Source organism: Terrapene carolina, unplaced genomic scaffold, assembly GCF_002925995.2.
Source record: "Terrapene carolina triunguis isolate 2854851 unplaced genomic scaffold, T_m_triunguis-2.0 Scaffold238, whole genome shotgun sequence".
NCBI lineage: Eukaryota > Metazoa > Chordata > Testudines > Emydidae > Terrapene > Terrapene triunguis.
Window position 1 is genome coordinate 6,996,839 of NW_020664589.1, and position 22,887 is coordinate 7,019,725.

General features: G+C 49.0%; 1 protein-coding gene across 1 annotated transcript in view; it reads left to right on the plus strand.

Moving 5' to 3' along the window:
* Positions 1–2,451: 2,451 nt before the first annotated feature.
* PTPA (protein phosphatase 2 phosphatase activator) overlaps positions 2,452–22,887 on the plus strand; it is a 38,567-nt gene continuing 18,131 nt past the window's right edge. Inside the window, exons 1-7 of the mRNA XM_024193005.1 lie at positions 2,452–2,497; positions 5,962–6,062; positions 9,109–9,195; positions 15,608–15,733; positions 16,854–16,971; positions 19,113–19,212; positions 21,079–21,203. Coding sequence (XP_024048773.1) covers positions 2,473–2,497; positions 5,962–6,062; positions 9,109–9,195; positions 15,608–15,733; positions 16,854–16,971; positions 19,113–19,212; positions 21,079–21,203 — 682 coding nt within the window. The 5' untranslated portion in view covers positions 2,452–2,472. The remainder of the gene's footprint in view (positions 2,498–5,961; positions 6,063–9,108; positions 9,196–15,607; positions 15,734–16,853; positions 16,972–19,112; positions 19,213–21,078; positions 21,204–22,887) is intronic.

Genomic DNA, 22,887 nt, shown 5'->3' on the forward strand with positions numbered 1-22,887 from the left:
CTAATTCAAAAGTAAATGGATTTTAATCTAAGTTCTCAAACTATGTTTTTCTTACTTCGCATATCTGTAAATTTCAGTTATTGATGGGAATCTTTTCTCCTTGGTTTGTGTGTGCAGTGAAATAAATGTTTGCTGACATCTACAAATAAACATTTAATCCTTCAAAGCCTACATATAACCTTTCCCCTCCCAAGGTATTCAAATCGCTTCCCTGACTTTCTCCTGCAGTAAACTCATGTTCTTCTTCTTCACCTTTGCAACTCTGCACAATGCTACCTCTTAACTGTTATTTCTGCTCTCTGTTCCTTCCTATTCCCCCTCCACCAGGCAGTGCTAACCCATTGGGGGCCCTAAATATGCATATTTGGGGGCTCCCACACAAAACACATACTAATAATTAATAGGGGGCCCCCTTGAGCTGATTGCCCCCCTAGGCAATTGCTTAGTCTGCTTACGCTTAGTGCCGGATTTGCCCCTAGGTTTGCTGACTATGCTCCATCCAGCATCATCCCACTCTTATCTATGCATTTTTTTTCTCTATGCCACCACTTATGCTTGGGCCAGTCTCTTTCTCATTTCAGAGTGGTAGCCGTGTTAGTCTGTATCAGCAAAAAGAATGAGGAGTACTTGTGGCACCTTAGAGACTAACATCCGATTAAGTTGGGTTTTAGCCCACGAAAGCTTATGCCCAAATAAATTTGTTAGTCTCTAAGGTGCCACAAGTACTCCTTGTTTTCTTTCTCATGTGTCAAGCATTCTTCCTTTCCTAGGAATCCCTCCTTAAAGCAGATATCATTCTAGGAAACCTTTAAAGAATAGTAAACTAATAGAAAAGTATAAGAGAAAATATCTGTACTGCAGGGAGATGAGACCCACAGCCCATGTGTTATATCTCAGTGTCTCAGTGATTCTGATTGCCAGCAACTCGGAGCACGGACAATGTCTGCCTCTTGATCCTGTACAAAATTGAGCATTCTGATCAATCTGCAGTAGATGGACCTGTGTCTGGATTTCCAGCCCTCCTACAGTTTAGAGATGTCTGTCTGGTTCCCTTCCCTCGTCCCTCCTTTAATAAAGAGAGGGGCCATCTGAAAAATTATGGGCCAGAGCTGGGTTTGGGTTTGGGGGGTATTTAGAATTGGGGGTTTGGTTTATTATAAGCAGAACTGGTAGTGGCATCTATAGTTCAGATTACTTTACACTTTCCATTTTACGATAGTTTTCGCTCACTTATAGCCATGACAAACTTCAACTATTTAAGCTGAAACTTTCATTGTGGGGTGTCTGCCATAGGCTGAATATTTTGGGAAAGTTTCAGCAAAAATGGCCAAGCCATTTCTGAGAATGAGATTAGGGAAAAAATACCTTGTTTTGCCCCTGTCCAAAATTATTTGGCAAGGATCCTATGTAAACAATACTATATATTCCTGTAATGAAAGGCTGTAGTGTAATGCAGATGTGCAAGCAGGCAGAACCTTAATTCTGGCATTTATTACTTTTGGGTGCTTGACTTTGAAATAGGGTGACCATATTTCTGAAAATAAAAACAGGACAGCCTGGGGCTTGCCCGAGCCACTCCCCCCCCTCCACCACGCACAGGGCTCACCAGAACCACCCTCCCCACTGCCCGAGCCCTGTGCCACCTGCAGCTGCGGCTGACCTCCTGAGCTCTGCACCACCTTGGGGGTCAGCTCTGAAGGCAGTGCTGCCCGCCAGCAGCAAATTTCTCTGCTGCTGCTGGCGGGCAGTGTTGCTTTCAGCTGATCCCTGGGCAGCAGCCACTGCTCTCTGCTCTGCCTTACAGCTGGGACAAATGCCCAGTTTTGGCGAAAAAGTAGGGACGTCTGGGACAGAGCTGAAAAAGGGGGACTGTCCCGGCCAAAACGGGACGTATGGTCACCCTGCTTTGAAACCTTTTAAGTCTTTGAATGTAGCTTTTTTCGGCATAACAGAGAAGAGGCCACCCATGAAATGGGGATCCAGAGCTGGGTTTGGATTCTGACCTGCCACAACCCCAGATTTCAGAGACTCTGGAGTATGAAGTGGGGCGGCTCTGGTTCTGAAGCACACACATCCTGATTTTGGGGGTGCCCAGATCTGGATCTGCCTTACATCCCATCCCACAGTAACCCAGTTCAGAGGCAGGTGGGGGAGTCCCCTAGCTACTGACTGACTCGTGTTCCACGGGGCTATCTATTTCTCTGAGGCCTGAGATTAAGCCAGCCCCCAAAGGTTCCTAGTTGACACGAGTGCCCCGCACAAATATGGCCGCCTGAGTCTATGTGTGGAATCCGGAGCGCCCCGCACAAACATGGCCCCCGAGGTACTTTTGAGTGCCCCGTGCAAATATGTCCGCCCGAGGAGCTCTATGGTGGATGACGTGCCCGGCAGAAATATGGCCGCCCGACAGTTCAGTTGTGCTAAGAGGTGAAAGGTGAAAGGTGATAACGGTGGGGGCTTGGTTCCAGGAAGATGGCAGAGAGCGAGCGGCAGACAGGTAGAGGGGAAGCTCTGCAGGGGTGTTTGGGGGTAGTAGCGTGATGTCCTACGTGGGAGTGGGGTGAGACTGGGCAGGGGTTCTGCGCCCTATGGTGAGGGCCGGGGTCTTGTGTGGTGCCCAGAGGGGGGGAGGCTAGGTGATGCCCTCTATGGGGGCAGGGGGTCTCTGTGCCCCATAGTGTGTGTGGGGAAGGCTGGGTGATGCTTTCTGTGGGGGCAGGGGTCCTGTTCCCCATACTGTGGGGGGGGGGAGTCTGAGTGATGCCCTCTATTGGGGCAGGTGGTCTCCGTGCACCAAAATGGGGGGAAGAGCTGGGCTCCTCAAGAGTCCATGTACCCTGGGGTGGAAGGGTGAGTGGCAGGATACTGTAATGTAGGGTTCTCTGCCCCTTGGTAGGGATGGGATCTTGCTGTACTCTTTGGGGGACTGTTCCTGTGCTTGGAGCCGCATGGTGTGGGGGAGCAGGCTGTGATGCCCCTCTTTGAGATTGTTATTCTGATGGCCCATACTGGAAGCCCCAGAGAGACTGATGCTAGCTATGGGGGTGGGGGTGTTACTCCTCCCCATACTCTCCCCCTGGCTCACAGGTGAAGTCTTGTATCTGCTAGGAGGGTTACTATGGGGATAGTAGTCAGAGGTGGCTGTGCTTTGTGGGGGCTGCAGAGGGGATGTGGGGGAATGGTGGTTCACTGAAGTTGTCGTTGGCACCTTGGACCTTCTACCTGACTGTCACTGGCTGTATCTTGGGCTGCTGCTATTCTGGGGATAGACCACTGGCCCAAAGCAACCTTTTTGCTGCTGATGTTATTAATGTGCATGGGCACTCCTCAGCCAAGTGTCTCTTTCTCCCCTATATTAAACATCTCCTGGTGCAGGCCATTTCAGAATCTAGGCTAGTGGCTAGAGCAGAGGATTGGGAGTCAGGATATCGGGTTTCTACTCCAGGTCTGGGAAAATTACTTAGCATCTAGAAGCCTCAGTTTCCTATCTGTAAAATGGGGATAATACCTGCCTTCTCTCAGAAGTTAAGTATATGTGGAAAATACTTTGAGATTTTTAGAGATTATGTGCTATAGAAGTGAAAAGGATCCAAAGAGAATTTGGAGCAAATGTACAGAGGTGATTCAAATGTAGTAGTGTTTTTTGTTTTGAAATTCAGGTGGGATTTGTTTGTCCCCCATATATGACAATTGGAAGGGTATTAACAATGCTACTTAGTGTCACTTGTGGATGAAGCTGTTGTTCAATTAATTCTTAAATGAATCAAATACAAGAAACAAATGCAGAGCTGAGATCCAGCAGCTCTCTGGTTTCTGACTGAAGGGCCAAGGTATTCTGTTACCTGAGATGCCTTCTCTGAGCTGGATTAGATCCAGGTGGATAAGTGGCGTTTTCCTGGTGGGGAAAGGACTGGGCAAGTCTCCATTGTCAAGGTCAGTTCTTACCACAAAATACCCTCTTCTCCTCCCCAGAGCACAGTTCCTTGGCTCTTGCCTAGAAACAAGTTGTTGTGTATATATATTACAGTAGCCCCTTTTGTGCTAGGTGCTATGCAACACCTGGTAAGAGACAGTCTTTACCCAGAGAACTTGCTTTCTAAATAGACAAGGGGTGTGTGGGGGAAGAAGCACAGAGAGATGAAGTGAGTTGCTCAACAGTGGCAGAACTGGGATCATAGCTCAGGCCTTCTGAGTCCCAATCTAGTGTCTTGTCTTCAGGCCATCCTGTCAGTGAATCCTCCTCCGTCCTGTTACAGGGGATCAATCTTTTTGCTAGTCAAAGTTTTCACATCTTCCTTTATCAGTGCACTGGGGGTTTATTGAACTTGCTGTTTATTGTCTTTGATTTGTAAAGCATTATTTAAAAACAACTTGCAATAATGTGACATTACTTAGTTGCGAGTTTAAGCTGCAGCTTTTCTGAATACAGATAAAATTCCACCTTTATATCTGAGGCTCTCAAAGTACTTTACAAACATCTGTTAACTAACCCTCAATGGTATTGTATTGTAGAAGGGGAAATTAAGGGACAGAGAGGTTAAATGACTTTCCTGAAGCAGCACAGTGAGACTGTGGCAGAGCTTGCAATGGAATGCAGGAGTTTTGACTCCTAGTCATCTGCTGTGATTCTAGACAGTGCCACCTTGCTGGAGAAAAGGGAAGAGCTGGTGAACACTTCTAGGCAGTATTAACTGTGCAAGTGATTTATGAACATTTTTCTTTTAGGCAGTTCAACTTTTGTTGGAAAATTATGTTTAGAATTTGCCATTAGTGCTAAGAATGATTATTTAAGTGGTGTCTGGGTGCTCGGTGCTGGACAAAAGGTTTGAAATGTTCTAGGGTTGAAAGCATTAATCAAGTGACTGATATAGCTCATAATTTCATGCTAAATACCCTCTTGGTTTTCTGATTCACTGTTGTTTGCTGTATTACATCTTGATTCTAAGTTTGCTAATGGCAATGTGATGCAAATATGCCTTTAACCTTGTGGCAATGTTTCCAACTCTGCAGTGTCCTCGCGTGGGACTGCAGGCTGAGACTAGAACCAGTTGTTCACCTTGGACTGCAGAGGAATTAGGAAAGGAGTGACCCATATGTCAGGGTGTATTTCCTTTTTGTGAAAGCTCAGGGGAAAGAGGGTTCCTGGCTAACTGTGTACCCTGGTGAGGGAGCAGGAATGTTGCTGATGTTCTGCATTAATTATTTGCATTTCTACTGTGTCTGTCATCCCAGGATCTCAGTTCGTACTTTATAAAGAACCTCAGTTCGTACTTCTCAGCATCACCCTAAAGCCAACCTAGGGACACTAGTTCAGTACCGAGAGAAGAGTGCCACCTACTGAATCACTGATGCTTTGTGTTCACTGCAAAAAGAGGATGTATTTTTACATGGAGATAGCTCCCAATGTAAAATCACACCTTTTGCAGTGAAGACCTAGCCTAATGCTATGATTGCCATGACGCCTACAAAACATTGGATGATGATTAGTCTGGTGGTGTGCTGAGACCACAGCCTATCATGCTGACCAATATTGTCTCATTGTTCACTTATACTCCCTCCCCACCCCCATCTGTTGTCTCTTGTTTTATACTGATATTGTAAGTTCTTTGGGGCTGGACAGGTCTTTTTGTTCTGTGATTGTACAGTGCCTAGCACAGTGGGATCCTGGGCCACGGCTAGGTCTCCTAGGTGCTATGGTAATACAAATGAGAAATAATAATGCTATTTTCTGCAGTGTCCTGGGATTTCTTGAGGCTCAGCCGTCAAGGTACTGAGCAGGCCTGACACTGCTTAGCATGTGAGACCTGATGGGATCAGAGCACGAGGGTGAGAACAGGTCATAGAATTCAATACCTTTTGGTCCAGAAAAATGAACGTTGCCATCTAAGAAGTGGCTGGGATTAAAGGGGGAGTCTTTAATATCTGGCTATGTTTGACCTCTCTCTCTTCTTCGTCTTCCAGGCTCTCCTGAGGAGGCAACACCTCCCCTCTGCCAGAGTTTCATGATCCCCAAAAAGGAAATACACATGGTACCCGACATGGCCAAGTGGAAACGCTCTCAGGTATGGAACTGGGTCCAGGGACAGTCTGTTAGTGCCTGATGTGTCCCTGGGGCAGCATTTGCATGGAAAAGGCCAAGCCTGGTTTGGGCCTAGCTAATGGACTGAATGGGGTTGGGTCGAGCTATGTGGAATAATTCTTTTTAAAAGCAAAAGAGCAGCATGGCTAATGCCACGTGAATTGTCATAAAGTTCGTTTTCCCCCGGTAACCTTTAATGACAACAATAGGGGGCTTTTGGATACTGGCAGCTCTTGCTTGGTGAGTAATTTTGTGATGGCAGGTAGGTCTTGTCTATGTTGACACCAGTGTATCCTGTAGTTCATCACCAGTGGCAGCTGTAGGGTAGACAGAGCTCAGGTGTTTTTGCCAACGTGTAGGATTAGACAACACAGTGGTAAAATGCTTGAGCCGTGACTACGCTCTGACTCTTGCTACCACTGCTGGTGAACCATTTTTCCTCTACAGAAGTGTTGAAGGGATGAGAGCCTGGACAAGGAGGAGAGAGATCCCTCTGTGAGCTCTGATTAACACACAGGCATGGTCTATGCTGCAAGGAGATCCATACCCCTCATGATCATGTTTAAACATGTTGCTAGCAGAGTTCTAGGCATGTTACCGTTGCAGACAGGGTATAGTCTGAGAAACGTGATGGGGCTGGAGTGACTCTGATCTCACTGGGACCATAGTATTAAATCCTGTCTACAGATGGTAGCAATTGTGACGTGAAAAATATTCTATCGGGTTCTGGTAAATAAGAAGTGTAAGGTCCTATTTATGCTGCGGCTAAAACAAAATCAGGGGACCTGGTTACAACATGGTTAGAAGTTGCAGGGCTATAGCTTTGGCCAGTGTAGGGCTTTAGTCCAGTTATGGAGAAAGAAGTCACCAAGTACTCAGGATTTAATCCTAACCGTATTGTAATGGGTGCCTTTACTCAGGGCTAGTGTAGGCAGAGCCCAAAGTGCCATGGTGAGTGGGCTAAAACTATTAGACCTATCCTCCCATAAGTGTTACCCATTCCTGCATAGAGTCTAGGCTAGAAAGTGACTTTATAAGAATGACTATAACTGTCTTGATATCTCTACCCTGGCCCTTCCAACCATGCTAGAACCTACTTTACCCCCGCAGTGATTGCACTGAAGTTTGAGATAGTTTCAAATATAGTTTTCCCTCTAGTGTTAATCGGGCCTGTGATGATAGCCCTGTCCACAGTAAAGAAGTATCCATGCAAAACGTGTCTTTGGGCCAGCCATGATAAAGCATGTTGTTTCCTTTTCTGTATGACCCTCCACGTTTTAACCAAGTTCAGAAACAAAATGTTAAGTGTGATCACCAAACATAGTTTCTTAATATTGTTATAACATAGCTTTCCGTCCACAGGTATGTTTACGATCCATCCTGTCATGGTATAATATGATCCCTGATATGGTAGTTCTAAGACTTGAGGTGGCTGTCAGTCTAGGTACTAACCCAAGAAACTGACAGAAGTTGGCCCTTCCTAATGTTGGTGTTGGAAAAGGGAGTTGACGAAGATATGGTAGTTCTGCTGGCGTACAAGGGACCTTAGCAAAGGTTTTACTACTAGCACAATTGCAGTTGTTACATTGCAATACATTGAGACAACTTCAGGCTCTCTGTGCACTTGACTTTTCCCAGTGTTATATCCGTCTTGCTGTGTGTATGAACTTGCGACAGTTGACCTCTTGGTCAGCCCAGCTCTCTTTGGACTAGATTGAGGCCATCCCCTTTGTCAGCAATACTGTTTTGTTGAGACTTTAACCTCTCATCTAACTGGCCTGAGTGATGTAATGAGTTTGACAATTCTGAGCAGCTCTTGAACTTGATGCCCACAAGCAATGTGGTATCTGCTCCAGCACATTGTGGCCAACACCCTTCTCACCAGTCTAGTGGGTTTTTTTTAAACTCTTGGGGAAGAGTGAGGAGAAGAGATCATTTTAAATGGTTAAAAAACCAAGAACACCAGTCCCGCGTAGAGGGCCTGTAGTGGCACTGGGGTGGCTGTTTTTAATGGGGTCTGCTTAGCTTGCTGCAGAGGTAAAGCACATAGTTCCTGAGGTAAATGTTTTGGATTGAACCCCAGGAACTGTCAAGATCTGTGTTCTTGTGTCTGGGGTCCAAACTTGCTGCTGAGGGGTGGGGACAGCACGGTGGGAATAGCTCTTACATGGGGACCAAGCTATGATGCTACCAACGGGTCTTAAATGATAACAAGGTCTTCACGAAGGCCTGTGGCTGACGCTTCCTTTGTCCCCTTGCCTGGGCTTTAAGTCTTATTTCTGTCCAGGGCTTCTGTGGCAGGAAGTCATGGGGGGGGAGGGGGGTGCAGGTGACAGTGAGCTCGCCCAGATATTTGAAAGTGTCTTCCCCAAAAAAGAAAAAAGCCATTCACTACTTCCAGGGCTTTGTGGCACTTTCACCTTCGCCACTGTGTTTCCTGAGCAGCCTGACTCTATTCTATATGTGGCGCTTCACAAGCAGGGGGGTTGAAAGAAGAGAGAGAAAGGTATGTGCTTGGGGCAGCTTTCAGCCACTTCTCCTAATTGCGGGTAGCGTGAAAGAAGGCCTGGCGCAGAGAGCAGGAGAAGTAGATAAAGGGAGAGGTTTGGGAGAAGTGATATGGAGTAGGAAGAAACAAGCAGTGATGTAGACAGGGCCGAGATTGTGCAAAGCCTGGACATGAGGAGCTTGAACGTGGCATGGTAAGAGACAGGAACCTGGCAAGGGGATTCAAGGAGGAGGGTCGTGGTTTGGGCTGTTTGTACAGAGAGCTTGGTCAGTGTGATGTCACCACCGAGGGCTCAAAGTGCACTTAGTGCTGTTCCAGGAGTTCCCATCGGTCTAGGGGTCCCCAAGGACAAGGCAGTAGCAGCAGAACAAGCCGTGTCCTGGGCTATGCCAGGAAACTGATGCCGTGGGTTGGGCATCGTCCCTTCGGTTTGCTCTAGGCTTCTCACACTGGCGTTGCTTGCCTCCAAAGTAACTGTCAGTGCTCAGCTAACACCCCTTCTACTTGTGTTTGTTTGCAGGCGTATGCAGACTACATAGGCTTCATCCTCACCCTGAATGAAGGTGTCAAGGGCAAGAAGCTGACCTGTGAATACAAAGTATCTGAGGTGGGAAAAGGCCCCAGCCCTGTTATTTCCAATCTTGCTTTTGCTGGTTTGCCTTCCACAGCAGGGCCCAGGGCTGCGATGGCTGCTTTCCTGGTGCCCCACAGAGAATAAAGTGGAGCCAGACTGTATCTGCTTCCCTCATTAACAGTGGTAGAGCAGCCTGTGGAGACTACAAGTACCAGCATGCAATGCTTCATCTAGTAACGTGCCTTTTGCTTACTCGCAAAACTTGTAATTGAGCAAACTGAGAGGAAGCTGGGGTGTTTAGGGGCTCGGGGTGAAGAAGAAGAGGGGCCCTGTTCTGTCCATACCCATTACGCTATTGCTGCCTGCTCTCAACCAGAAAACAAGAAGCCATCTTATTTAATGGCTATAGTGGAGGATTGGGAGTCTTGGGTTCTCTTCCCGCTGACTTGCTGTGTGACCTTGGGCAAGTCTCTTAATCTCTCTGTACCTCAGTGTTCCCATCTCTCAAATGGAGTTATTAGTAGTGACCTCCCAGTGAGGGCTGTGAGGTTTTAATCATTCATGTTTACTCTGACCTGAAAGATGCTACAGATGGGCAAAATATTGCTCCCCCTTTGCCCCCGTTCTTTGGGTTTCTTGTGTCTTCACCCCTTAGGGGACAGTTAGATTCTTCAGACTGTAACAAGTTGCCTTTCCTGCGCTGTTGTCTGGGCAGCAGTTACAGCTGCTCCTGCCCCTTGGTGTGAAGCCTGTCATAGTCTCTAATCTCTATTGTTTGAACAAGGGGTGTGGTGCAGAGAGGTTTACCCTGGATCCTTCCATGCAGCTCGCCTTGCCCTGCTGTGCCTGAACTCTGAGTGAGCCCTGCTGGGCCCTATCTTGAGTAGCATTGGCTCCTGTGAGCTCAGGGCAGATTTTTGGCTGGGTCCAGACTGTCTAATGCTGCACTTCGTGTTCTTTTAATCTGATTTATGAGACGTGAGCAGAACAAAGACTGGGCGGGGGAAGGAAGAGAGGAGCTTGGACCGAGGTGCCCTAAGCACTAGTTCAGTGGTGTTCAGCAGGCCCTTAGGGGACGGTAGGGCATTAGTGACCTGGTTTCCCCGGGTGAGTTTTGTGTGTGTGTCATCTGGTGGCATTTGTAACACTGCAGCTCCTCCTGTGCAAGTGGGCTGAAAGTTCTTTCAGCATAGTGGTGTCCAGGCTGTTTGAGGCCAGAGGTGGGATTCCAAGTGGACTCTCAGGGTTATAATGTAGATTTCCTCTTCATGCGCGTTACCCCCTGGAACTTGTCATGTTTCCGTCATTATTCCAAAGTAAGCAGTGGTGTAGCACTGACCTGCGGTTATTGTGTCAGTCACTGAACTCCTCATCTTCCAAGCAGCGCTGGACTGTCCAGTGCAGAGTGACTACGAGAATTTCTAGGGACCCTCTTAGCTCTTTCCAATTATAACCAGACACAACTGGGCAGGTTGATGGGGCTGCTTAAAGGAGACCTGCAAGTGGCAGAGGGAGGAATGGACTTGTGCCCTGTCTGGCTGCGGCTTCCTGGGGGGGAAAGAAGGAGGCCTGGAAGGAAGGTTTTTTTCAACATTTTGTTTTTTGTTAGAGATATCAGGCATGCCCGGGCTGGCCATCTGTGTTCTGGGGAGATTTCCCTTCAGGAGCTGGACACGTGGCTTAGAAACTCACTCGCCCTTTGCTGAAAGAACAGGGCTGTGGAATCTCTACCAAAAGCACTTTTCTTCCAACTTTTGTTCAGGCATTTGGTTAAATAGTAGCTGCCAAAATCCCATTTTAAACAGTCTGAATAAAAACCATTCCCCCTTTCAGTTGTTCAGGGTTTGCCTGCACAGTGTGCCTCTGTCATAATCCTGTTGGTCTCCAGTCATCACTAGAGTCTTACGGGGAAAAGACAGTAGCAAGACCTGAATTTCTAATGTTTAAAACAATCAGAATAATAACTTTAAGCCCCAGCCGCCCACCCTTTCAGGCCTTTAACCATCATAAAGAAGCAGAAAAAGCATGAATGCGTTTCCCCCCCTCTTGGCAGATCCCCTTGAAATGGTTTCCGTGCAAGTGACAAATCCCAAATGTGATGTCAACAACTAAGAAAGTCACAGGAAACCTATCTTCCTGCCTTCATGCTGAGCAGGGTAGAAACCTGTGACTGAAGGCAAAATGTATCTGCTTTACTCTGGGGTGGAAGGTCCGATGGGTTGCCCTGGTGATGAGGCTGCATCCATTTTCTTCGTGCTTCCTACTCCCTGATGAGGTTCCTTCTGCATCTTTATACCTTCCTTGGAACTCCTGCCTGCACCTAACACTCCCTCAAATCCCTCCTTTACATGCACATCCTCCTTGCAATTGATCACTTGTCGGTTCACCAAAGAAAGGAGTAATGGGAGAGGAGAGACCAGACCACCTAATGGTCTCCAGGATATTGAGTGTCTTAACCCTGTCATGTGTCTAACTTAGGGTGTGATCCTGCAAAGTGAGCACACTTAGTGTGTGAGCATGCTTAGCTCCTGTTGAAATCAAATGAAGTCACTGGTGGCTGAGTGCACTCCAGGCCTCTCAGGAGGTGCTGATCCACCTGGCAGGGCCAGACCTTCAGACTGTAACCTCTGTGGCACCGGCCTGGGTGTTGGTATTGCACTGAACACACAGGCTGCACTTAATAAATAAGAGGGCTGAGCATCTGCCTGTGGGCTGCGTATGGCTCCCACAGTGGAGTCTGAGTGTCTGGCTGCTTGCTGGGAGATGTTCCTGGAGCTGTCTCCCAGGCCAGTCTGTAGTAACAGGTGTGGCTTTGGCATGCATGTCTAATGTGGCGGGAAAGGGTTAATTTTGAGCTTCCAAGTGAGCAGAATTGGGGCAAGAGAACGTGCAGCCTGCAGAGAGGTCCTTGACCCTTTAAATAGTCCCTGTGATTCCAGATCACATTTATTTTTATGGTGTTTGCCCACTTCCATCTTGCATTTGGGAATCTCCTGCACTTGAGTGGCTGTCACCCAGCTCTGGGCTGACGTGCTTGGATTCTAGGGGGGAAGGGTGGGAAAGAAGCAGTCACTCTTGACACCAAGGTACCTGACTGCTTGGGCTCTAGAGGGGACATTTGCCATCTCATCGCCTACAGTTGGCCGGCTGATGCTCACGAGAGACGCTGTCAGGTCACTGTTCCATAGGAGGCTACAGGGTTCACCTTTGTGATCACAGGGCAGATTTTGGTCTGGGAGGGCGACAGGCTGCAAAATCAGCACAACAGAAAGAAGAGCGGTGGCGGGGGGAGGAGGAGGGGGAGGATTTGCCCTTGCTCTGATGCCTGGGAAGGTAAAGTAAAAATAGAGCCTAAAAACCTAGCCACCCAAGACCATGCTGCAGTGGTTCTGATTGCTGAGTTCCTGTGAGCCCTGCTGTTTCCCCGGGCTGGGTTCACCCCTGGCAGCATGAGTTTCCTCTGCCATGTTAATTCTGCTGGGCAATGGAAACCTGCCCCTTTCAATAAGCCCCCGTTCAAAGGGCCCCGAGCCCAAAATGAGCTGCGTCTCTTTAATTATTTATTGGCATGGCTGAGCCAGCAGCTGGGTCCCGCTCTCCTGTGTTCAGCTGGGCTGTTTTTAATCCCTTTAAAGCCCACAAGTGAGGAAGGGAGGCGTGACTCTGCCTCTCCTCCCTGAGGCCTGGAGGCAGAGACTGCAAGGGGGACAAAAGAAGAAAATCTCTTGCCAGCCATTTATCCAGCCGGCACCGAGCGCCGCAGTCACGGCTTGGTGAGAGGGTTTGAAATACGGGAGCTGCTCGTAATGAGCTGCTGCTGCTGCTGGCGGATAAATCACTGGCGTTATTTAATTATTTAACAAAAGCCACTGCCGGGGCCTCTGTTGTTAATTGGAGGGGAGTGTGGTAGCCAGGTCGGGCTGAGCTGAAAACCAAGCCCAACCCCATTGGGGAAGGGCCTGTCTCTGTGTTCTGGATTTGTACAGTGCCTAGCACCATGGGGTTCTGAACGACGACGGGGGCTCCAACACCGCAATACAGATAATCAATAATAGTCTCGTCCCACTTCGCTCGAGTCACGGGTGCTGCTCTGTCGCTGATTCCAGCCTGTGATCTTACAGTGGCTCCCAGGTTGCATGTGGCCTGTCATCTTCCCCAGTGCATCTGCAGATGCTGTGCTTAGGGTCCCTCCTGAGCTTTCTCTGCTTTAATCTGTTCTTGCCCACCCACCAATCACAGCCATCCTCTTTAGACCCCTTCACTGGTCTGGATTTGGGGCTCCTTTTGCAGCAGATAAATCCTAGATTCCTGCTATATGACTCTATGCTGCACCCTCACTTGTTTCCAGCAGCCCCTCCGGAGCCAGTGTCTGGAGAGGCACCTGCTCAGCTAGCTGCAGATGTCATGAAAGACCTCCCTGCAGTGGAGGGGGGGGGGGAGAGACTTGCTGCTGGTTCAAAGACAGAAAAGCACTGCCTGCCCGTGTCTCCTCCCCCGCCCCTCTAGTGGCGCTTCAAGGGCTAGAAACTTGCTAGGCTCTGCTGTTTCCTAGTCCTGTTCTGACAGGCAGCATGAAGAATTGAACCACAGCCCAGGAGACCAGCCGGCTTCACACGGTCGATGCCTCCAGCAAAGTCAAACCAGCCCCTGCCTCGTCTGTCCTCTTTCTCTCCTTGAAGGAGGAATCCCCTGTTGAGACCGTGGTGCCTCTGTTGCCCAGGGCCCAGCCGGCCGCCGTGGTGACCAATGCGGCTCTGGCTGCTCCGACTCGGGAGTGGAGAATCCCAAATGTGTTGGCAGGTGAAAATATCTCACAGTTGTTAGTGGGGCCTCCTAGTGCTGCCTTCTGCAGCTTAATCCACTGGTTGGGGTTTGGACAATGATCCTGCCACAACGTTTCTGCTTTGCAACTGAACCGGGGCTGTAGTGGCTGCCCGCAGAGGGCCTCAGGTCTGGGCCCAGGGGACGTTTGCATGTCCTGGGCTCAAACCCTAAAGCCTCTCCAGCAGGCTGCATGTAGCCGCGCAGTGTTGAACCACGCTCTGTATTGCTTGCCAGTCTCTGCCCCCCGGAGTCGTCTCTCTCGCCCAAGGCTCCCCATTACTTAGAATCCTGCTCTCCCTTTGCTCTGGCTGTGTCAGCCCCTCCTTTAACCCCTTCCCAGGCTGCCTCTCTCTCTCTCCACATCAAAATCAAGCTCCTCATCTCGACCTTCAAGGGGCTGGACACCTCTGCCTTTCTTGCTCCTCGGTGGCATCTCTCTGCTCCATCATCATCGTCTTCCATTCTCAGTGTCATGCCATCCGTCACACCTCCCTCCTCTTTGGAATGCTTCCTGTCCCCCCCTGCGCCAACCGCTTTCCCTCCCTCTCCTGGGAATCCTGGAGAGTGAGACTGTTAGCTCTTCTGGGTGGCGACCGTATCTCGTATGTGCGCGTTTGTGAAGTGCCATGTGCACTGATCATCTGATTTGCAGAGAGGATTGATACCTCTGGAAATCCGACTGTGACGAGTATTAGGTGGAGGTCCTGATCGAGGTTGGGGCCCCTTAGTGCTAGGCATCGTGTAAACACCTAGTAAGAGAGTCTCTCTGCCCCAAAGAGCTTACAGTCTAAATAGACAGGACAGACAAAGAGTAGCGGGGAAACAGAGACCCCAGTTCTCAAAGGTATTTAGGCGTTTAACTCCTATTGAAATCATTTGGAGTTAGAAACCTAAATGCCTTTGAGGATCTGGGCTGAAGTGACTTGACCAAGGTCAGCCAGCAGGGCAGCAGCAGTCAGGCTACTTTCTAAACAGTATAATGTGTCCTGTGGGGAACGTTAGATCTCAAATGTGTGGTGCAGAGCCCACCACTGCGTGTCAGAGACCCCTGAATGATGTGGCCCTACCCCCCAACCTCTTACTCCCTCCCCTGGTTTGGTCAGGTTCTCTTTGCAAGTATTCAGGCTAGGGACTTCCGTTTTTAAGATGAGATCTTAGACTCTGGAGCACAGTTATGTGACCATTTAAAAAACCTGCAACAATAGAGCATCTTATGTGGCCGTAGTATTGCATTGTACGTGAGTCTTTGAGTCCCTGGAAGAGATGTCTGCCTTCTCAAGCTGCTGTTAATGAGTGGCTGTATCTGGGCTCTCAGAAAGCCCAGGTCAGTATGGGATGTGGGCTGTTGTCTTTCGGACTGGACTGTCCTTTCCTGATGTGAAGGGTTGGGGCTGGCCACTGTGGACCTTAGAGAGATGACGTGTGACCCATTATCCCCTTCCATCCCTTGCAAGGTCCGTTTGGGGGTCTGCGACTCAATGCCAGGAGAACACTGGCAAGTGCAGGTAAAACAGAAATGCTGGAGCCTAGGGCAATGGTTTTAGGGTGACTGGCTTGTGCTTGTGTGTGAGACTTTCTTCTCCTGTCTGATTGTGAGCTGTCACCCATTCTGTCCCCGTAGCCAATTGAAAAGCTGATGGAGCTCCTGGATACCCTCGACAGGTGGATTGATGAGACCCCGCCAGTGAACCAGCCCTCTCGCTTTGGGAATAAGGCCTTCAGGACTTGGTACGCCAAACTAGACCAGGTATGTAGGGGTTGGGAGAGAGACTCTTAGATGGTGGACTTAAACGGGTGGCTTCATCAGCAAGAAGTACGTCCTGCAATGATCGTGGAAAGGCTGCCATCCTCATGTTGTACCTGGTCAGTCAGTAGATTGACCCACCAACTTGCAGGGTTAGATGGGGACTATGTTTCAGGTCTTTTGATCTCGGGTCTGGTGCTGGTCTTGAACCCCCATGGGAGCACAACTCACCTTTACATGCTCTTTGACAGGGTCTTTGTCCCCTGGAGGTAATCCCAAGGAGCTTCACTGACTGCTCTCCTTTGTTAACCAATCATTGTGTCCACCTGCCTGTAGATATGGCAGATGGGAGCAGGCACGTGATGGCCCATGGCATAGCTTGGCCTGCCTCAGCTGAGAGGGCTCACCCCAGAGAAGGCTCCATGGAGCTCGTGGAGGCAGAGTGCACTGTAGTAGGCTGCAGCGCATTTACCCATGGGCTCCTTCTGGGCCCATAGATGCACTGCGTTGCAGTTTGTTAAAGTTTCGTTTCCAGGGCACTGAGTGCCAACGAAAGGTACTAGGTGGATGGCTTTGGAGACTGAAGTCCTCTCTCTCCAAAAAAAGATACAGGCCAGGCAGTGACTGGGCAAGCGCTCAGCACACTGCTCCCCGGCATGCCGCAATCCTGCCCTGGAGAGACCACCTCCAGTGACTGTAGGGGAATTCACTCGCCAGGTCATCTAAGCCTGGGGCGCTCTACTGAGACTGTCAACAAGTGGGGCGTCTGTATCAATGGCTTATCAGGATGGATGCTTTTTAAGTGGAAGACGCCCTTACAGCAGGCAGGGGAATAAGCCACTCTCTCTGACTAAATCTCTGCCACCCCAACTGGTGACCTACAAATTCACCAGCCTGGAGACAATTAATGCTGCTCCTTATATTGGCCTGTAACAGGTGCTTTTGAATAATGTTGGAGTTCCTTATTTTCCCCTAATCAATCTGGTTTGTTGGAGGGGGTGTCTCGCTCCATGCAAAACCAACTCCAGCCAATAGCGAGGGTGTTGGTGGTGCTTTGTACCCATCTTTTGGCTTGTGGCACATCTAGGTTAACGCTCAGGAACCTTTCGTTGTTGTGTTTAAGGAAGCAGAAAACTTGGTTAAAACAGTGGTCCCTGAGCATCTGGCTGAAGCTGCACCAGAGGTAGCCTTATACCTGAAGGAATCCGTGGGGAACTCCACCCGCATCGACTATGGGACAGGTACCTTCACGTGCACACTTAATTCATCTAGCCTTGCTGGGCTTAGATTCCCCAGCGTGAATTCACCCCTACAGTCAATATATGCCATTGCAGGGAACTGTTCTGGATCACGCCAAGGCTAAAACTGGCCAGGAGAGAGCAGGGGATCAGAATCTGATTATACCAGAGCTGTGATTGATGTAGATTCTTGGCTGCCTCCACTTCAGTCCTAGTCATCTTAAGTTTTTCAAAATAAGTATTCTTAGCTTCCCTATAACATCTTTCATCCAAGGAGCTCAAAGTGCTCTAGAAACATTAATTGACCATTGCAACCACTATTGAAATGCTGTCACTTCTGGCGTGTACCATGGGAGCTGTTTAACAGCGCACAGCAACACTGCATGATGGTGTAGAACAGGAAGTGTATATGGAGTATTGTGTGCAGCTGAATCACAAGGGGGAGTTTAAGGAGCTAAAATGTAATATCTTGGATTGGAATCAGATCAGGAAATGAGTTAATATTCATACTTTGTGAGAAGTGTCTTCAGATCATAAGTGGCCACAAATGTTTGCTATGTGTGTCATAAATACCACATAGGACCTTTAAGACCTAGTGTGAGAGCAGAATCGGGCCCAGGGAGAAATGTCAGAATCAAAAGCTGGAGTAATTCCATTGGCTTTAGTTAGGTTACTTTGGATTTACATCAGTATGAGAGCAGACCCTGAAATTCCAAGGAGTCCCACCTGTATGTATTGGAGGAAGAGGGCTCGGAGAGGAATGTCCAGCTAATGACTTAATCAGTTGGAGTGAGGGTCATTGTAGCATGCCAGGAGCCTGAAATATGTGACCTCTGTAATGTGCTGGGTAGGGAGAGGAGGAGATTTGAGATAAAGAGATGAAGAAACACAGGTATGCAAATCTCCTCACCAGCTGTGCTGCAGCTCTTGATCGCCAGGGGGAGATGTTGCCTTTGGTAATGGACCTGTTGACTTAGACGGTCAGTTGCAGCTTGGTGAGGGAAATCCAGTCTCTCCACCACTCCTCTGTCTTGAGCATTGGGTTCTGTATTCTTTCAGCTCAGCACAGCTAGACCTTAGGTGCAGCTTGTTCATATCCCAGCAACTGCACGGCTTTATAAAGTGGAGCCACCTCCTTTATTTACTCGCTTTATTGCCGTAGTTTCTCCCACCCAAGGGGAAATAAAAGCACCTTTCTGCAACCAGCCCCAATATCTTATGGGCTCTTCTGAGTGCTGCATTTATTTTGCTCTCTTCACTGTTAGCCAGAGGACAAAGCTGCATAGAGCGGGTGGCCCATGGCTGACAGTTGGGCAAATTAGGGCGGTGCATTTCCCTGGGGTGGAGCAGGGCTAATGTCCCTCTGACATAGGGTCTTTTGAAAGTAGGAGGAAATCTGTTTAATTGCTAATGAGTGTTTGTGTCCACCCCCAAACACACACATCCCTCGTTGGGTTATTCTGGAATTCTCCGGCTCCCCCATCCTCTTGATCAGCTCATAAGAAAGGGAGTTGCTCCCAACACTCCAGTCTCTCAGTGCCTGGCTCTCAAAATATTTCATTCTGCAGGTAAATAAATGTGTTAGTCTCTAAGGTGCCACAAGGACTCCTCGTTGTTTTTGCTGATACAGACTAACACGGCTACCACTCTGAGAGATGAAACTGACATCTTAATTCCTTAAATATGAACAGGAAGGGTGTTCATGTGTGGGTGCAAGAGAAGTGTTGTTTAGTGATTCAATTTCTGGACTAGATTCAGGGCTTCTGAATTCTGCCACTGATTCGCTGCGTGGTCTTGGTCAAGTCACATAACCTCTTCTGCGTCTCAGTTTTCCCATTTTACAAATGGGACTAATCCTTCGCTACTTCACAAGGGTACGTGTTTAATTTGTTAATGGATGTGAAGCACTGTGAGATCCTTGGATAGCGGGTGCTATGTAGGTATGAAATATTATTGTTGGGTGTCAATAATAGGAGTCTTTTGTGATCTTATCCAAGTAAGAAGGAGCCTTTGTTGGTTGCGGCTCTGCCGCTCATGGGGATGTGATTGCTGTGTCCTCCAAAGAGCCATTGTAGCACCTGCAGGGAGCTTATCTATGATGGGAATTACCAATGTTTTGTCTGTCTCCTTTTCTTCAATCCCAGGTCACGAAGCGGCATTTGCTGCCTTCCTCTGTTGCCTGTGCAAAATTGGTGTTCTCAGGGTGGATGACCAGCTGGCCATTGTCTTCAAAGTGTTTAACAGGTAAGGCAATGCAAGTACAGGTGAGATGGAGCTGTTCCTAGGGCACTTTCCCCTCAAATCTGTCTGTGGTCCACTGGTCATAAAGCATGTGGCCTGCAACCATCAGTCCACCAAACCTAATTCTCGCTACTATCTGGTCATAATGTGCCCCCACACCCTTTGTGTTGTCACACTGCCTGATGGACAGTAATCGATGTGTCCCCACCCCAAATCCAAGACAAGAGGTGATGTGATCACTGTGTATATATACCTTCATGGAGAAAATGTACCAGCTACTAATGGGCTCTCCAACCTAGTGGATAAAGGTATAATAAGAACCAATGACTCAAGGTAAAGCCAGACACATTCAAATTACAAATAAAGGATAATTTTTTTAACAAGTGGGGAGATTAACTAGTGGAAGAAACTACCAAGGGCAGTGGTGGATTCTCCATCTCTTAATGGCTTCAGGTCCAGACTGGATGGCTTTCTGGAAGATACAGGGTAGTCAGTACAAATTATTAGGCTCAGTATAGGGGTAACTGGATGAAATTCTGTGGTTTGTGTTACGCAGGAGATCAGACTAGACGATCTAATGGTATCCTCTGACCTTTCAGTCTGTGAGCCTGCAAGCCCTCCACAGCTCCTCTTGAGAGCTGCCACAATGCAGGAGGTGGGGTTTGTAGTGGTGCAAGCAGAGAACTGGCCATTGGGACGCCTACGTTCTAATCCCAATTTTGCCACTGACTCGCTGTGTGAACTTGGGCAAGTCGCTTCTCCTCTCTGCGCTTCACTTTCCCCATCTGTAAAGTGGGGATGATCAATCCTCCCTCACAGGGACTGTTGTACAGCTTAACTCAGGGATATTTGTAAAGCGCTTTGCGATCCTCTGATGAAAAGAGCTGGGGGAGGGGGAAGTGTCATTGTTATCAGGCAACAGACAGAAAAATTTTGCAGCAAAGTAAAATACACAGGGATGGTGTTCAAAAGCTGCTGCTCCCTTTTTTTTTATATTGACTTCAGTAAAAACCTCAGTGCTGTGTTTGCCATTAAATCTACTATCAGGCCCAATTTTCTCTCTGGTCCTGTGGCAGAACATTTATCGAGCATGCAGCGTTATATGCAGGGCGCTGTATGCAAGTCCTAGATCCAGGGTTCTGATCCTGGTCTGTAAGGAGCACCTTTAAAAGCGTACTCCCTCTTGTCTCCTCACAAATGGGCACAGAGAGCGGATACAGAGTGATGGGCATGACGGAATATGTTCTGCGGTGAGTCAGAGTTGTCATCCACAGGTACTAGCTCTATCTTCCTCAAAAGATTTGGGCACTCGGCTGCCTTTTATGCTGTCACCATCACCCACTTACATTATCTCCTCTGGGCAAAGTGCTGTTCCTTGATTTCCCTGCTTAGCCTCTTCTGTATAGTTGAATGGCCAAAATAGGCTCTGGATACCTCTTCCTCCTAAGCAGGGGCTGTCTGGGTAACATGAGTAGGGCAGGTTTATTTATACTAGTGTATCCTGTCCTCTGGTTAACCAAGAGGTAGAAATTTGGTACAAGAAAACCAATATCCGATAGCTGTTAGCTGTAAACTTAACCCTGCTGTGAACCTGACTGGGTCAAACCTCTGCCTTTCACAAATGGTTTGTTGTCATTTGTTTCTCCTCCAGCGTGGACGCTTGATGTTCACTCAGCCAGCAGGCTGTTGGACTGGATCAGGGTGCTGGTGCTGGGTCCAGAGAGAAGGAGCTTGGGGCATCTGGTTCTCTCCTGTATATGTAGACGGGTTTTCTGATTGGAAACCCACCATTGTTTCAGCAGGGAGGAGAGGCCTTGAGCCTTTACACCTGATGTCTTATTTAGCCCTTCCCTTTCTTCTCTATCTTAGGTACCTGGAGGTGATGCGGAAACTCCAGAAAACTTACAGGATGGAACCAGCTGGTAGCCAGGGAGTTTGGGGCCTGGATGACTTCCAGTTTCTGCCCTTCATATGGGGCAGTTCCCAACTGATAGGTACTAACACACCTACAAAACGTTGGTCTCTTTCCCCTTCTGTCCTTCACTGTGAAGATCGTCAGTGGTTCGGGATTTTTTTTTTCTAGCCAAGTGTGACTTTAAAAAAAGCTGATTTGAAAAGTTTGCTTGAAGTTAAGCATTGTTGTTCTCTGCTTTCAAAATAAGCCAGTTGGTCAGACTGTGAAAAAGGAGGGTTACCGTGGAAATGTTGAAACACCTTAAAGTACACCTGTTTTTTATTGAGACTCCTGGGTGTATTTTGGTGCTGAAAAAGAAAGTTTTTGCCCTGAGTGGCTTACAGTCTGCTCTTACTGTGAAGGCACTGGGCTGGGACTCAGATTTGGGTTTAATTTCCAGCTCTGCCATAGACTTCTGGGGCCACCTTGGGCAAGTCACTTAATATCTCTGGGCTTCATTTCCCTATCTGTAAAATGGGCACACTTCCTTTGTTCTGTCTGTTTAGATAGTAAACTATTTGAGGCAAGGACTTAATGCAGGGGCGGGCAAACCTTTTGGCCTGAGGGCCACATCGGGTTTCTGAAATTGTATGGAGGGCCCGGTCCCTACCCCCCTATCCAACCCCTCCTGCTTCTTGCCCCCGACGGTCCCCCCGGGACTCCTGCCCGCCCCCCACCCCCAATCCAACCCCTCCTCTCATTCCTGACTGCTCCCCTGGGATCCCTGCCCCACCCAACCACCCCTTCCTCCCTGTCCCCTGACTGCCTCCGGAACCCCTGCCCCTGACTGCTCCCCTGGGACCCCTGCCCCCATTCAACCCCCTGTTTCCCCGCCCTCTGATTGCCCCGACCCCTATCCACACCCCTGACCACCACCCTGAACTCCCCTGCCCTCTATCCAACCCCCCTGCTCCCTGCCCCCTTTCCGCGCTGCCTGGAGCGCTGGTGGCGCTACAGCTGCGCCGCCCAGAGCACTAGGACAGGCCACGGCTCTGCAAGAGCCCCGCTGCCCAGAGCATTGCACCAGCGGCGCAGTGAGCTGAGGCTGCGGGGGAGGGGGAACAGCGGGGGAGGGGCCGGGGGCAAGCCTCCCAGGCCAGGAGCTCAGGGGCCAGGCAGGAGGGTCCCGCGGGCCGTAGTTTGCCCACCTCTGACTTAATGGGTGTGTGTGACACCTAGCACAAGCGGGCACTGATTTCAGCAGGGACCTCTAGGTGCTACTGTAAACAAATAATAATGCATACTCTAGACTGATCACAACAAGCAACACGCATCTGACACAATGCACTGGCTGGTCCATAGGATAATTCTGCTTTGGAGCTGTGCTGCGAGATACCATTGATACATAGATAGGAGCCCTCATCATATTGTTCATTGCACAAATGTTATGGACCGGGACGTAGCTGGTCAGGTCTAGTGGGCGGAGCAGGCATACAGTTTGGGAAATGAAGCCGAGGGTCAGCAACAGAGTCAACTGCCAGTTACCAGAGCTTGAGGTCAAGCCAGAATCGGAATCAGGAATCAAAGCTGAGGGTCAGAGCCGAGGTCAGATGCAAAATGCCAGAACCAAGGGTCAAGCTGGAATCAGGGTCAGAAGTCAGAGGCTGGATTCAGAACCAGGATTGGTCACTGAGGATTGGCGGGGAGGCATAAGGGCAGGAGGAGAGGCCAGGATCAAGCACGGTGGGAACAGGAGTGAAGGCAAAGGTAAGGGGGGAGCCGGG